Source organism: Meleagris gallopavo, chromosome 9, assembly GCF_905368555.1.
Source record: "Meleagris gallopavo chromosome 9, MGAL_WU_HG_1.1, whole genome shotgun sequence".
NCBI classification, from domain to species: domain Eukaryota; kingdom Metazoa; phylum Chordata; class Aves; order Galliformes; family Phasianidae; genus Meleagris; species Meleagris gallopavo.
In genome coordinates, this window is record NC_139412.1 from 6,724,526 (window position 1) to 6,741,229 (window position 16,704).

Genomic DNA, 16,704 nt, shown 5'->3' on the forward strand with positions numbered 1-16,704 from the left:
AATCTTTCTCCACCTACTGTCCCCATAACAACTGACTGAAATATCAGAAAAGGCTAAGAAGTGACCAAAAGCTGCTTCCCTTCAGGATTCTAGACCTGACATTTCGTTCAGTCAGTTTGACACAACTGTGTGTTCTGAAATAATGTATGCATCACATATTATAACTCTGAGAAAAAGAGTAATAGGACACAAATTACAAGGGAGAATGAATTATCTTTTTGAAAAAATCACCAGTGCTAATAGCAGATGAGACTTTTTTATTCTTAGTTTTACTGTATCTTCCTTGTAGATCCACGAAACTAAACCTTCAAGCTATGACTACTATGCATCACTCAGTATTCCTCCATTTACTCTGCATAAACTGGCATAACAAAGTAGTGAATTTCCTAGCCATTAATAAGAGGAGAGGGCAGCAGGATGTCACCATTAAATCTGATTATTACTAGCTCTCCTTCATTGTCTCACAGTTTTGGTAATTGGTGCTCAGTCCTCAGAAAGTGACCGAATCACAAAATACCAAAGTCATATCAATGCATATGAAAGTGAAATCGTGTGACTGTCTCCACAGTGTTAGCACATTCTATCTATTCCCCCTAATTTCTACATAAATTTGATCCAAATCTTGCAGTCTAAAGTATATTAAAGAAGTAGAAATCAATGGAAGCTTTGTTATTTTAAGAAAGCAATTCTAACTAGTCTGAAACATTGCCTCCTTAAGACTTCAGTTTGCATTTTCATGCAATTCTGTGGTGAATTCTTTGGCTGTAGAAGAAAAACGAATGATTTGTGTGGGTTTTCTGTGTAATGTTCTCTACAGAAAGTAATGAATACGCTTTTTTGACCTTCATTTTGCATAACCAGCATTGCTCATTATTTGACTAAAAAGAAAAAAAAGAGATCTTTGCAGAATCTAAACTTTTTCTGAACTCTGCAGTTGTCAGGTAGATAGACTGTAATGATCAAGATCTCAAGGTCAAAAATATAAAGAGCCAAGTAAAACAGTAATTTCATGCTGTGAAACAGTCTCTGAGAATACTGGCCCCTGACATATAATGCCATGAAAGAAAACAATGAACTTTCATTTTTGATTTAAAGAGTGTAAGTTTACTCAAAGGTGCTTTGCTATCCCCCAAAGTTTTAGAGCAGTATAACCTGCCTTTACCACTTGTCAACATTTAATAGCCTACACCCCAATGATTGATTTTGTTCAATTGTGTGTTTTTTTTCCTCCTCAACTCAGGTATTTAGCTTTTAGCTGCAGCAGGTTGACAATGCATCTATCATACCCAAACAATCTTATTCCGAAGCATTTATTTTCTAAAGCTATATTTGCTTCGTCTTCTGCTATATAGGTTGGGTTTTTGTTCCCTCCTAAGAAACACAAGTTTACCTTGCTTCTGCTTATAGTATGAGCTATCCTGTTTCGTGCCTCTTCCTCATTCTGAGTATTTCTCTATATCACCCCTCCTGCTTCCAGTGCCTTGTAAGGGATCTTGGTTTGTATGCAGAATGATCACCACACAAGGAGCAGTGTAAGAGTTTCAGCAGTCACTAAAAAACATTTAAAATATTCCTATGCTCGCTTCATTTAAAAATATGATGTCTCCTCCAGCAAGACGCTACTTAAGCAGAATGGGAGTTTTACTGTATAAAAAGGAGGCTGTTATATTTCCCAGCAACTTAAATTACACCCTCTGATAATTCTGATTTGAGTGCAATCAAAATATTATTTTAAATGTATTGTGTCACTGCCATTCCAAGGTTTCTAAAGAAAAGCTATATGACAGAAAGAAGCTTAATAAGAACAACTTCTATTATAGCTAAAATATATCCCTTAAGCCTTAAAGTCTGCTGTTGTGAGGAGTGAGGTAATTCAGTAAAACATACAGCCTCTTAAGCTGATATCAATGTCAGAAGGCCTCACAAACCGATGGGACTGATGTAAAAGAAAACAGTAATTTTGGGGTCTGATCTTCAGCTGTCTCTAAGTGTGGAAATAGAAAAGTCAGAGAGTAAATCTGCCCAGGAAAAAGGCAGAAAAAAAGAGAGAAATCTACCAGCAATTCTGCTTCAGGAAACAGGTTTAGGCAGTGTTTTCAAGGTGCTTCTTAAAGTGAAGTCCCACCTCCTTTTTACAAAGATAATTATGAACTGCCTTTCAGCTTATTCCTGTCTGGAAGTTTGGCGAAGACAGGAGCAATAAGCAATTACTTGAGAAGCATGAGTTAAATAATGTCTGTTTGCAGAAACCAAAATCAATCAGAGTCTGAGCACTATTTTGCAAGACATCTGCATAACCAGCAGGGCAAAGAGGTGATTCTCTCCCTCTGCTCTTCTCTAGTGAGATCCCACCTGGAGCAGCTCCACTGCCCCCACAGAGGAAGGAGGAGGAGCTATTGGAGTGGGTCCAGGGGAGGCCATTAGGATGCTCAGAGGGCAGTACCTCTCCCATGAGGACAAGCTGTGAGAACTGGGAGTTGTTCAGCGTGGAGAAAAGAAGGCTTTGGAGAGATCTTTTGGTACTTAAAGGGGACCTGTAGGAAAGCTGGAGAGGGACTTTGTCAGGAAGTGTAGTGATAGGACAGGGGATGACACTTAAACTAGAACGGGAGATTTAGGTTGGACATTAGGGAGAAATTCTTTACTCACACCCTGGCACAGACTCCTAGAAAAGCTGTGGATGTCTAATCCCTGGAGGTGTTGAAGGCCAGGATGGGGCTTTCAGCCAGCTGAACAATGTTTCCCTGCCCATATCAGGGAGGTTAGAACAAGCAAATAAACTAATATTCTACTGATATATGAAGAGCAACAAGTTCATATGTAAAGAAAGACTTTAATAATTACCCAGCTTCAAGCTCTTTCTCTTTTTCCTAGGTAGTTCTAGCACAATTTATTTCATATAAATATTGGTTTCTATTGCAACTGAGAGCCAAAAATCTCTTTTTCTTATTCAACAAAGATGCTATAAAAAACTTCGTAGAAAAGTTGCCTAAGCAGAGTGCAGTTGTCAAGCATGATTGGCTTACTTTACAATGGTTAGCAAGAATTATTCATTCCTTCTACGAGGAAAACAGTATTTTTCCATTAAGTGAACTCTTGTATAATACAGCAGCATATCTCTGCTTCTTAAAGTATGTGCAGTGCTTGCTATCCCTGTTTCCAACTGAGTTGTTTACTTTCTCTCAAATCCTCAACTTGGCAGAGCTTGTGAACAGACTGCGACTCTGACGAGCAGAGTTCCACATTTATGAAAGAAAGAAGCAATTCTGAAGGAAGCACATCTGAAAGAAGCAAGATAAAATAGTGATGGCACGCTTATTTTTATTTTATCCAGTTGTTGTGAAACTGCCAAGCCTAGAAGCCTACCATTATAGCAATGTTCTGAAAAATAAATAAATAAAGCAACCTGGCCCCTCTTGTTTCTCCTCTTTAGAAGAAAGTTAAGATGTTTCTTGAGTTGCAACACAGTAAATCCTGAAATGGAGAGAATGGATTACAAAGCATCATTACTTTTATTTACACAAAGATCTGTGTTTGACATATAAAACAGTTAAAGAAAAAAGAGATCTGAATTCAGAAGCACCAAGAGCTTTGTTCTCAATGAGACCAGACTGCTTTGTCCCATCATTTCATATGCAAGCTGCTGAAGACAAAAGTAAAATCAGCAAATACAAATCATAAGTATTTATTTTGTATAATAGAAGTTGTATGGATATTGACAAATGATCAACAGCATTCAAAAATTAAACCCAGAAGGAGAATATCACAACTCACACGTGCAGAAATGACAAGGTAAAGCAAAGGAAAAAGCATGAGTATAGACAAGGAAGAACTTTCTCATTCATCTTTGAACAGATGTACACAGTAGAATAAAACTACAGCAATCTGGAGGGTAAATTCCAAGCAAAAATAACAAATTTAAGTGCAGAATATTATCAGATAAACAATCCAGTACTACAAACATCCCCAAATTGCAGATATTTACGGAAATGTTAGTACTTCAGTTTTAAGAAGATACAGCCCTGAAAGCCTCAAAGTGTAAAACAATAAAATAATCTTGGCCATCATAGTAACTAACAGTGGGCACCTCAAGAAAGAAGGTTTCCACAAGTCATGGCATCATGACGAATAAGGTGCAATTTCTCCTTTGCTTTGTGGCTTACACCATACATACTGCTATCACACAGTGAAACTCATCACATTACCAAATTTTCTGTCACTAGTGAAAATTTATGGATTTAAAAACAAAGCAGTAGAATATGCATCTTTTCAGGGATGATGGATTCTACTACAAACACTGATGGCGGTCATAGTGTTTGAAACCTTAATTCCTTTCTGTGTCTGATCTACGTCTACAATGTATTGGAATTAGAAAAAAAAACAGTATAATACACAATAAATGTATTTACTATCCTTATGTGGTATTTGGGACAGCACAGAGGCATGTCAAAATAAATTCAAAACAGAAAACTGTTGTGATCATCATTTTCCAAACTATAGTCTTGGTTTAGTACCAGAATCTACTAGCTGGAATGTGACATGCTTTTCTAATGGCACTTTCTTCAACCTAGCTTCATAAATAAACAAATCAATTAGAATTAGCTAGTAAAATCCCTATACATAATAGTAAGGAAGGTTGTGTGAGCCTTGCAAATAAATGAAAAGAATGATATGTACTGAAAAGCTATCTCCAGAAGTCAAAGCAGAGTTCATGGCTCCTAAATGGAATACAACATATGGCCAGGAGAATTTAGTTACCTTATAACAGTGTGAAAAACATGTTTGTTCAGATGCAAGTTATATTTAATGGGAAATATCTCTTCTCAAAGCAAATTTTATTAGTATATTCAAAGTAAAATTTGCATTTCTATTATCAACGTTATCCATGTATACCCAAAGTATTTCCCTGATTACTGTCTTCTTTATGGAGTTTTCAGTCTTTATGCTAATTTTTTATCTTGTAAATAACTACAGATTTTGAATTGCTAAGAAAAATTTTAAGATTCCACTTACCTAAAACCTCATGAAAAGCTATAAATTATATTGGAATGCAACTCATTCAATTATTTAAGAAAAAATATGACTGCAATGATCAATTCTGGAATTAATTTTTTGCATGCATCTCTTGGTTGGTTAGTAAATAAAAATATTTTAGTTTCTAAGAGAAGACAAGTACTTGTACAAATTTTGTGATGCTAGAAGACAGAGATAGGATCAGAGAGATTGACAGAAATGGCTTGAAATCATCTTCCAGCTGCCACCAGAGCAATCTCCCTTTTCAGATGAAAGCCTTCCTGAGTATGTATTACAGCTACTCATTTTGATGACCTGCATGAAAATCAGTAGTTGCTGCTGAGGTGCAATGGGATAACATGACACAGATGAAAGAAAGATGGAAGAAGGTCTTATTTCTTAAATTCTGAGAGGATGCACATCCTCTGTGCACACTGCACAGGCACTTGGCTGTAGATCAGGGGGCACCTGTAAGGCAGCCATGTGGTCAGGCTGGACTTTGCACTCCCAGCACAGCATCAGAATCTGCAGCCTGAAGCAATCAGAACAGGCAAAATCCCCATAATGTTGTTGTTTTTTTTTTAATCCTCTCCCTACTTTGCAGTCTCCTGCAGATCAAGACAACCAATAAAAACTCAACATGAGCTTTTAAGAAGTTGTCCAGGCTCTGCAGCACAGGATGTTGGGAAGAAGCACGCAAAATTCACCTGCCACTTTGCTTTCTGCAAGCCTACAAGGCCCAGCCTGAGGAGCAGAGGCCCAGCCTGAGAAACTGAGATGGGTGACAATGGCCACCTGCAAGGCTGGGCCGGGTGAGGAGCTCAGCACAGGTGCAGTGCCTGCCTGCTCCAAGTGGGCTCCTGTCTCCTCGCCAGAATTAATGCACAAACTATACTAATTTATACAACTTACAATTAAGCTACTGTAAATGCTGAACACAATGTGATAATCCTCCCTTATATAACTCGTTATTTATTGAATTCTTTCTCAAAGGCAGATGGAGAGAGCAGTGGTGTTAATCTCATTTGGGCTTTCAATGGATATGTAATATCCATTACTGGATAGCCACCGGCGAACCAAGTTGCAGTGTATCTGCTTTATACACAATAATTCGCAGCCAAAAAATTAATCAGTCCATAAAGCATCCTTCAAGAAAAACAACTGATTTTGTAGCCGAGAAAATGACTGTGAGGGGAAGTGACCTGGCAACAGCAATCAGGAGAGGCACAGACTACACAAGGGATGCATGACAATAATAATATAAGTTAACGGACTGAAGAAATACCTTATTTCATCTCACAAAATTCAGTTAAACACCAATTTCCAGCACTGAAGATGCACGAACAACAGTTTGATCTATGTACAGAGAGGGCCCTCACTGAGTTTGTGAATAATTGTCAATATTTGCATTTTAAATGAATGCTCGCATCGGGTTTTGTTCTTTTTCCATTACCATCAATAGAAAAATGTTCAGCATTACAGGATCGGGATAAGGGTGCATCGCATCAGAGGGTGGTGATGCACTGGAACAGGTTGCCCAAGGAGCTTGTGGATGCCCCATCCTTGGAGGGATTCAAGGCCAGGCTGGATGTAGCTCTGGGCAGCCTGCTCTGGTGGTTGGCGACCCTGCATATAGCAGGGGGTTGAAACTAGACGATCACTGTGGTCCTTTTCAACCCAGGCCATGCTGTGATTCTATGACATGACACATCTAGTATCTCATGTGACAAGATTTTATGGCAGTCTGTGTTTGCTCTCCTGGAAAATAAAATTTGCATAGCTAATGCATCAGGAGGGAAGGCTTAAAATTCTTATTAAACCTAGTAAAAAATGATAAATCATAATTAAAAAAAAAAAATAAAGTCACCTCCAAGAAAATGTGGTTAAGTTTCCCAAAAGCACAGAGAGAGAAAAACCTCAGGAAGTTGCCAGTTAAAAGCCCAACAAGTCGAAATTCATTCCCTCATGCACTCAGCCATGCAAAGGTCCTCTCTGATGCCAATTTTAAGGTTTAAAACACAAGAATGCTGTTACTATGTTCATGCTTTCCTAAAGCTTTTCAGCCAACTCCCTCCATTCTGAGATGCACCAGGACACTCAACAGCAGCAGCAGCAATCAGAGGGATGTTTTTGTTCCTGAGTACAACTCAGCCTCGTGGTACCACTGACTGCTCTGTGAGGGACATTGAACCGGACACCGGAAAAACTGACACCTCTGTGAATGTGCCCAGTTTATGTTTTCTATTTTAAGATTTACGCACGTTGAACACAGCTCAGAACATGTAAGTTACAGTCCAATGCAACTTGATGATTCTCTTAATGCTTTCACCTGCATAATGGGGCCGTCTCGGCTTTCTTGTCAAAAAGGAGAGATGCCAGAAGAAATACTGTGGGAAGGAAAGCCGTTCTGACAGTCCCAATAGATAACTAAGCACCTTGAAGATCTCATCTACATTTTCTGAAAGCTGCTCTGAGGTGATTTACTTAAGCACTGACAGGGCTTTCCAGCACCTTACAAGATGAAGGAGTAGCTGTCTACCCACCCTTTTTAAACACCTTCACTGGATATTTCACTACTGAGAGCCCCATCTCATCCACCTCAGCATACAGCAAGGGAGAATAAATCAGCTGCCTGTTATAAGCAGTCTTCTCCCCTCCTACAGATCCAGTGAGAAGCAGGTTGGCAGCATGCTTTCTGCATTATCTGTTTTCATGCACAGTGGACTGCATTTGTGGGTAATGCTCTGCAGCTGAGCTCCCTTCCCTTGTTAACAACTCTTTCCCCATTTCCACTGCTGTTCAAGTCTGTAACAACAACTCAGACATGTGACAAGCAAGAGGAAGGAAAAGATTTAGCACTGTGAGCCAAAGAAACTAGACACAGAACATTGCTGCTGCGGTGGTTGAAAAAGGAAAAGATGTTCTTCAGTGTCTGAGTGAATGAGTTAAAAAAGATTTGAATATTTAAAGGTAGCAAGGACCTGAAACCTTCATTACCCCTCACTTTTCCACCCAGCAGTTTTGACATTTGGGAACTGAAAGTACATGGAACAGTCTGACACAGACAAACATGCAAGTGTCTGTCCACAGAGATACAAACCATAAAGTGACAGGCTTTTCGCTTTTACAGATCTGAACATCTGAAAATACAACAAGGCAAGTATGGAAACTGCCTTTTGAGTTCTCATTTATTTTAATTAACTCATAAGAGAACAGCAGCTTAGATCAAACCAAGAGTTTTTAATCACAGAATCGTCCACTGGTGTGGAAAACAGACAGATAAACTTAAAAATGAAACAAGCATTTTTTCTGCCTCTATAATGGTGTCCCCTGCTGAAATCAATGCAAATCCAGTGCTTGCAAGGCTCCGATATCTTCTGGGTTTTTTTTTTATTTTCTCTGAGAGACTTTCTAGCTACATCAGCTACTAACTTCCAAAATTCAAATGCTATAGCAAAAAGTAGATCTTGAAAAAAATTATGCATATACATACATTCATACCTACATATATATAAATTGTATAAGTATATACACAGAAAGCACATCAAATTAATCCTACTAGATTAATTAAAAAGAGAATTATTGTTGCCCAGATTATCTAAGCAACACTGCTCCATGGCAGAAGTGCTTATTTAGATTTTGAATAGTTCTTCAAATAAATTAGATTTTATTTGCATTTGCATTCATCTCTAAGTTAATCGTCACACAGAGCAAAACAAAATACAATTGCACTTTTGCCATCTTCTTAGTTTTGATTTGCAATAGCATATAAAAAATACAAAGCTCCATAATATTTACATCACCTATCATGCTTTGAGGCACCACTTTAAGGAATTCTATTATTCTTTATTTATTGTCACAAAAAGGTTTTCAACCTTCAAGAAATCAAAACAAATTCAAAGCTAACTCTTTTCCAAGATATACTACTCTCACTAGCTCTCAGAAATACATAAAACAGTTTTCCAGATAAACTTGAGTGGCCCTTCAGCTATGGGATAACCAATGTAATCAACAATCTCCTGGGTCTCTTGCAAAGAAACGATACACAAATCAGGAACCCTAAGAAGTATTCTGATCATTTATAATTCTAGAAATAACTGCATTTCTTACTTTTGATAAACATTTTACAAATATATCAGCTTACTTACATCTGCAATTGAATAGCCCTAGTGGCCTAAATCAACCACACATCATTATAGTGATATAATGTTTTATATATGGTATATTGGTATTCTTCTATTCCAGTCAGGGAAAATACTCACTAGACAAGAAGTAGTTACTGCTCTTTTCCAATTAATAAATTTCCTTTCAGAACTATAGCCTGATTTCTGAATGCATTGTTTCCATAGAATGTCAGGAATACTACACACAGCATAGCCTAGAGTCACAGCTAAAATGAAATAGCATTGTTAGCTGCAAGAAATTAGCTTTGTACTTTTGGGTAGCCAGGTATTGCACCAGCCCATGCCAGAAACATTCAATGTTTATTAGGATACCCTCTATAATTACTTTTAAAGTGCAAAAATTTAGTGTGTTTTTCTCTCAAGTTTCATAATAAAAGACTATTTCAACCCTATCGGTACTCAAGTCAGATCGAAACAACTGGCTGCTATCAGTTAGCTTCTAGTTTGTGAAGCCTCCATTTAAAGAGACAAAAAAGCAGGTCTGTAGTGCTCGAAAACAGCTTTGCGGGCAATTCTAATTGCATTTAGAAGACTAACATTTTCTGCACTGATCTTCCTCTCTCTCTTTTTTAATTACTAAGTCTTTTGTGTCAGAATCAAGGATTATAATTGAAGTTCCATTCAAACAAAAAAAATGTAGTTGAGGCATATGTAAATTTATTAAGGCATCAAATAAAATGGGATTATTTTAAGCATGCAGCTCCTAAATACAAAGTATAGCTTGGGTATGGCTAGGCTGAGTAGATATATTTAAGTGACTGATTTGTATCTAGGCTAAAGACACTGAGTCAGAAATAAGGTTTACTTTAATTCTGATTTTTTGCTGATTTAAAATCCTAAAAGCTGAAGCTGTGAGCCAGGCAAACAGCACACCAGGACGTTATGGAGAATAATTCTGTTCCCACGAACTGTGGGAGAAAATAGGCATAGAATTCTCATTGGTTGCTTCTCTTCAAATATTTAACCACGATAGTTAATATTTCTCCCTAATGTAAAATGCTCTATTGTTCATAAAAAAGTAGAAAAACTTTTGATTTAGTTTTGACAGTCTCTTTGAAGAAGAGCACAAGATGTCATATTGCAAAAAACTCTGCTCAGTAAAATGAGGATCTAAGTAACCAAAACCGTACACCTCAAAAGTGCAGCGCTGTGCATGCTCAGACTGTGGTGGTTATGGGAAACTCTTCCATCCCAGGACTCCCTTCCACCCCAGCAGGAATAGTAGCGTTGTGCAAGGCCAACTCTCTGTGAGACAAAAATTATCCTACAGAGGATGCTTGGAGACCTCTCTCCCACAGTCTCTTTTCTGCATATTGAAAGGGAAAGCTTGACTGCAAATGGGAGTACAAAGCTTGGAGAAGAATAAAAAATAATGCACATAGCTCTGCTGGCAGTTGCAGGGCATTTAGAGTGAACGAGAATTACATGACTTGATTTACTTCACAAAAACTGATTAGTAAAACCCCCTGTGGATTTCTTAACTATACTGTGGAGGGATATAAGATTAGTGTAGCAATTCCCATCATCAAACGTATTTACTGTTAAAATATTGGATTAGCGATGTTGTTATCCACTGTTCTGAGATTATAAAGTGATTCTTTAAAATTGAGCAGAAAAATACTGCACTCTATCATTTGTAATTAGATTTCAGTCTGAGGGGTTTTTGCCTTTCCACAAAAAGTAATTGTTTCAAAAAAGAAAAAAAAAAAAGAAAAAAGAAAAAGAAAAAAAGAATGTGCACTGCACACCAAGAGAGATAAAGCAAAACTAGAAAGCCAGACTTGCAAGTCATTTTCCCCTTTTGCTTTTGAGAGACAAATGTTTCCCTCAGCCTGTACCTTATTGCTCCTGCTGGTCACACTCACTGCTGCGGTAAGGCACCAGGTGGTAATAAAGCCATGTTGGTGCCGGATGGTGCTTATTTACAAGGCACATGTGGATGTACGCTACCGGAGACTGACAGATCTCTAATCCCTGGATATTCATCCCTCCCTGAGAACTCCTGGGGGAACTATAAACCTTCATGGATTGCATTTTCATGCAGCGCTGTGGAAAAGGAAGAGCATGAGGGAAGAGGACAAAAGTGTTCATTAAGGTAATTACACTACATTTAGGCCAAGAAAATTAATGCAACTTCACCCTGGCTTTTTAGTAAGAGCAACTGAAGCTGTTAGAATTAGTAAAGAAAAGCTCCAACTAGTAACACTGTCTTCTCATATTGTACTGTGTGAAACACCTCCTGGTGTTTCCTTGTGTCCTTGTAGGCATTACATTACCTATATGCAGAACGGACAGTCATGAAAGAATCAAACGACAACAACAAAAAAGTTTAAATCAAAAATACTCTGCTACTGAACAGTTTTAAGCCAGGTAATCTTAATCATTGCTCTTTTTCTTTATTTTGGTAAATCCTTATTCCCTCTTTCTAGTTTTATCCAATTAGTAATTTGTCAGCATAAAACTGCTTCTGAATTTGAATAATCCCAATCACTATATTCTGTAGCTTTGCCATACAAAATTCAGATTTTAAAACACTACCTGCAAAGTTCAAAAACTTAAACCTCACAGAATGGTTTGATATTAAATTGCCCTTTGTATAACTGCCATAATCATAGAGGCTATAAGCAGGTATTCTCAACTGCAGTAGCTGTAAACAGCCTCGGTAGTGTTTATGAGCTAAATGTTTAATCAGACAAAGTGGCAAAAATATAACCAGAGGAATACATGGTACTGAGCATTTAAATAAAGCTTGTAAACCAATGACAAGTCTATTTGGTCAACTACTAGCACACATTCTTTATGTGCAAAGGGTTTGTCCCACATTTACTAGAATGAGTCTTGCACTTTTCAGAAAGGGACATCAGTTTCCATTCATTGAGTAAACAGAAAAAGATGCAGAAAAACACAAGTTAAAGGGCATGGCCATGAAAAAGAACTGCCATTTCAGCAATGACATATTGCTCTAGGAATTCATTAAAAAAAAAAAAAGAAGAAACCAAACCGAAAACATAAACGAAAAAAAAAAACCCTACCCTAAAGAAGCCAATCTGACAAAGCACCATAGTTCTTCATTTTTTGTGTAATTGAGCAGTTCAGTTCCAATTTTTTTTCAACTAAGCAGCTATATCTGAGGTGAATCCTTGAGCAAATAAAAACAGAGCACGAAACATGCAGCCTTCCCTTCTTCCACGCAGAAAGCACTGTGTTTGTTTCCGTCAGACTCTGCGTGAAATTGTCCAACCACTAATATGGATCAGCTTCTCACCTCCTGGTATTAGGGGACAGATGTGGTACTTTCTGCTTCACTGACTGGTTGGCCCTGAACACCGAAGCTGTGCTCTCAGCTATTTTTTTTTCACTCACTCTGTTGATAAAACGTATCCCACAGCAACTCTGAACATGGAAAATGCAGTAAATAGCCCAAGAAAATGTAATGATTTTTTACTGTTATTATTAAGTAGACAAAAGTAGTGAGTCCTTCCCTCAGGGGGGGAAAGAAATAAAAATCAAAAAACTTTCATGTAAATAATATCGTCTTGTAAATAGGAGTTGGTTTTACTCACGACTCATTCTGGTGGCTTTTAAATATATTCCTCCTCCTTTTAGAGCTGGAAACCATTTGCTTTATGAGTACCATTTGGAACATTTGCCTGTCGCTCATAAAATAGACAAAGCTTTTATTCATGCCATGAATTTTTACTCACTTTATACAAAATATCTAAGGAGGGATTTGCAGGGGCCAGAATTACATCCGTGAAAGAATTAACAACTAATTTAATTTTGTGCAACAATAATGGCTCCAGCAGTTTTTGATTTTGTTGATTACATTTCTTCTCTCCATGAAACAGAAAGGCATATGGGTGTTAGCTTCTTTGTGTGTACTTTTTTAAAAGGCAGGATTTTTTTTTCCAAAAATGAATAGGAATGACAAAAGCAGTTCACGTTTTAATCCACGTACTTATTAAACAAAGCAGTGGCAAACACAGCTTTCAAAAGTGATCATGTAACACAGTGAAAGGACGTGGAAAAACAAAGATTGTTTTTTGCACTGCAACAGTCCAACAGAATATTTCTTCACCAACACAGGCAGCAGTTGCACAAGCCACCAGAGAACAGGCTGCAAAAGATCACCTCTCTCACCCACATTCATGCAGCAGACCACACCACACTGTGATCATTGCATCACGCTGTTTCCAACTTCCTCTCAGAGCTCAGAAACTCAGCTTCTCCCTTGAGTGCCAACAAGCTGAAATTCAGCCCCCAATATCAGGATCTTCGCCTCCCTGCAGCACTTTGTGCAAGCTAGGGAGCAGGAGGAATCTGCTATCCTTCCATAACGATTCATTAGCTGTTCAGTAGTAACTGCTTTAACAAAACACTTTCCTCAATATTTTCGTGCCTGCACATAAGAAGTTACTGTCTATTAGCAACTATAGACCACTGCAAGCTCCTGCGGTCTTGTGCATAAACATTATTGATTGCAGACACAGATCAATGCACTCCTAATGATTGTGATTAGCAACTGTCTGGATAGAGGCGCTTGGAGTCTTGGCCATGGAGTTTTGGCCATGCAGTACCTAGAAACAGGTAGGGTGCATGCTGTACGTAGGCATAGTAACAACTTCCATAGTAAGGAAGTAGTAGAGAGTAAATCTGAGGGATTTCCTTGCAGTACAAAGTTTCTGTGACTGCACATAATAGCCTTCTTACTGCATGTAGAGAGGCACAAATACCTCGTGAGATTACAGTGAAGAACTTACTTTTAATGAACTACGAGCAATGCTACCAAATTGGAATCAGCTGTATAGATAATCCCACAAAAGCCTGCACAGTTAGCATCACAATTAATTTTAAAGCAAACATACTAAAGCTTGAACAAAATAAGCAATAGTAGAGACGTGTGTTTTTTCTATTTCCAAATCCCTACACTGTTTGCCACACGCTTTTGGAGTCAACAAGCCTCTAAAACAAGCTTAAGCTCTAGGATCACATATCTTTATAAAATATGGAAGAAATGGACCTGAGGCTGTTGATCGACTCTCGGCTACACTGCCATGTCGCCAATGAGCTCAAGTGGCCAAGAAGCCCAAGGGCATCCAGGCTTGGAGCAGGAACAGTGCTGCAGGAGCAGGAGGTGATCCTTCTACTGTACTCTGCTCTGGTGAGGTCGCATCTTGAGTATTATGTTCAGTTTTAGGCCCCTCACTACAAGAAAGATGTCAGAGCCCTGGAGCATACGCAGAGAAGGGCAATGAGACTGGTGAGGGATCTTCTAAGGAGCAGCTGAAGGAATTGGGATTGTTCAGACTGGAGATGAGAAGGGGAGATAAGGGGAGATCTTATCACTCTTTACTACTGCATGAAGGGAGGTTGTGATAAAGTGGCAGTTGGCCTCTTCTCCTGCTTAACTAGTGATAGTATGAGAGTGAATAGCCTCAAGTTATGCCAGGGGAAGTTCAGGCTGGATACCAGGAAAAATTTATTCTCCCAAAGAGTGGTGAGGCATTGGAATGGGCCGCCCAGGGAGGTGGTCGAGTCACCATTTCTGGAGGTGTTCAAGAAATGTTTAGATGTTATAGTAAGGGACATTCCTTACTGGGGAAATATTGGTGGTAGGTGGACTGTTGGTCAGGATGATCTTGAAGGTCTTTTCCAATCTTGGTGATACTATGATTCCTTAGTTTTTAAAACTAAACAGGAGAATTTTTGTTTCGGTAGATTGCTTACAGCCTGAAAATACAAGGCAAAGCCTGCTCTAGACTACAGTAATGCTGTAATTATAGAGCAAAGGTTGCTACCTCTTCCTGGTTCTCTCAATCTCTGCCAGTAAATTCTCAACTTTGACATTATACACACAGATTCACTGCTACCGTTAGCAACAAGTGAGCACTGCAGAGTCGAGGAAGGCTCTTGTGTCAAGAAGAAGCACTGTACCAAACAAATTACAAACCTGCTGCTGAAGGAAAAAATGCCCCTACATCCATAAAAAGCAGCAGCTCTCTTCCCCTGGGAATTTACCAGGCAGTCTGGTTTTCCAGATGGGGCCTTCCAGCTCCACACTTCACCTCTACCTCTGCTCCATCTCCTTCTCTTTTAGGACCCAAACTTTTTCCCAGAACAACAATATCTAGTTTCACCTACACAATGAACTGTATCTTTCCTACCCTCCCGTCACTCAGAAGCCACATATTTCAAAATGCAGTACAGTGCACTGATACACAGGGAATAAACAGCAAAAATGGATCTGAACTTCTGCATGTCAGAAATTTACAATGATTTGCTAAAGAAAACACAGAAATGCAAGACCAAAAAATCCAAGCCCCTCTGTGTAAAGAAACATAAATGCTGCACATTAATCTCTCCATTTCTTTATATCTTGTGTGTGTAATTAAGTATTGCTTCCCTTTCAGAGAAATCCCATTACACCATAGGCTGAACCTCAAACTTTCCTTCCAAAATAACACTCCACAAACTCCATTTCTATGCCAGAAGATGCTCACAGTTTCTTGACACTCCATTCAGAAAGTGGTTTGGCTTTGTAAGGTTTTGCAGTCTTTCAAGCATGTCAAGAACACAAGCTGAAGGAAAGATAATTGTGGCATTTCTACACTAGAAAAAAGCTGAATCAGATCCTGAGAGTTTAACTAAAAAACACTAGCAATCATCCAGATAGCCAAACAACAAAACAAATCATTTTGACATATGATGGTAAGAACCACAGACCTACCCTAAAAGCAATGTTTCTTTAGAGACTTAGATTGATTCTATTAAGACTGAGAAAAACCACCATTAGAAAAAATGCATTATGAGAAAAGTCATTCCACCCTACCTGTGGCTGAGTCCATGGCTCCAGCGTTGATTCTTTTAAAGGAGTTTGTGGCCTTCCCATTTCTTTCGAGTGCTTTAAGGAGAGAAAAGTATGCTTCAGGTTATGTGTTCAACCACTCTATCGGCATTCAGCATTAATTTCCCTTGAGGGAATAAAACAATACTCATGCACAAAATTCATACAAAATAATCAAAATATATGATGACTGCATGCATTTAGAGTAGACTGCAGGTCGGATATTTTTGCAGCCAAGTAACCTAATTTTCATAGAGTGGGTTTAACCTTCCAGGTGTGGGGGTGCACACCTCCATCTGTGTGTGCAAGTGAAAAACCTCAAACAAAAGCCTGAAATTATTTGCCAGTGCAGTGAGGTCCAGCAGCAGAATTTACAAGAGAATCGCTTGTGTTCTCCAGCCTTTCACTACCTTGGAATTTTTCAATATTGACTGCCTCAAAGCACGTGTCTGTGTAATCAAAGAGATTTAAATAGTCTTCAGAGATTTGCTGACCCTTCGCACTTCCACTTCCATTTTTTAATATTATTGAAACATGCTGCAAATAATTGTTATTTTCTGTAATTGCTCTGCTTCAGAAATAAATACATGAGAGTAGTAAGCACCGGGACTAAGCACTGAATAGGATGCCAGCTCCTTTTAATTTTCTCCATATGAATTTCCA

General features: G+C 38.5%; 1 protein-coding gene across 9 annotated transcripts in view; it reads right to left on the reverse strand.

The window, feature by feature from the left end:
• Positions 1-16,704, reverse strand: part of PCDH11X (protocadherin 11 X-linked) — a 438,899-nt gene that overhangs the window by 224,351 nt on the left and 197,844 nt on the right. For all 9 annotated transcript variants that reach the window (XM_085230305.1, XM_085230306.1, XM_085230304.1 and 6 more), the window contains one exon: positions 16,027-16,098. In XM_085230305.1, coding sequence (XP_085086431.1) covers positions 16,027-16,098 — 72 coding nt within the window. The remainder of the gene's footprint in view (positions 1-16,026; positions 16,099-16,704) is intronic.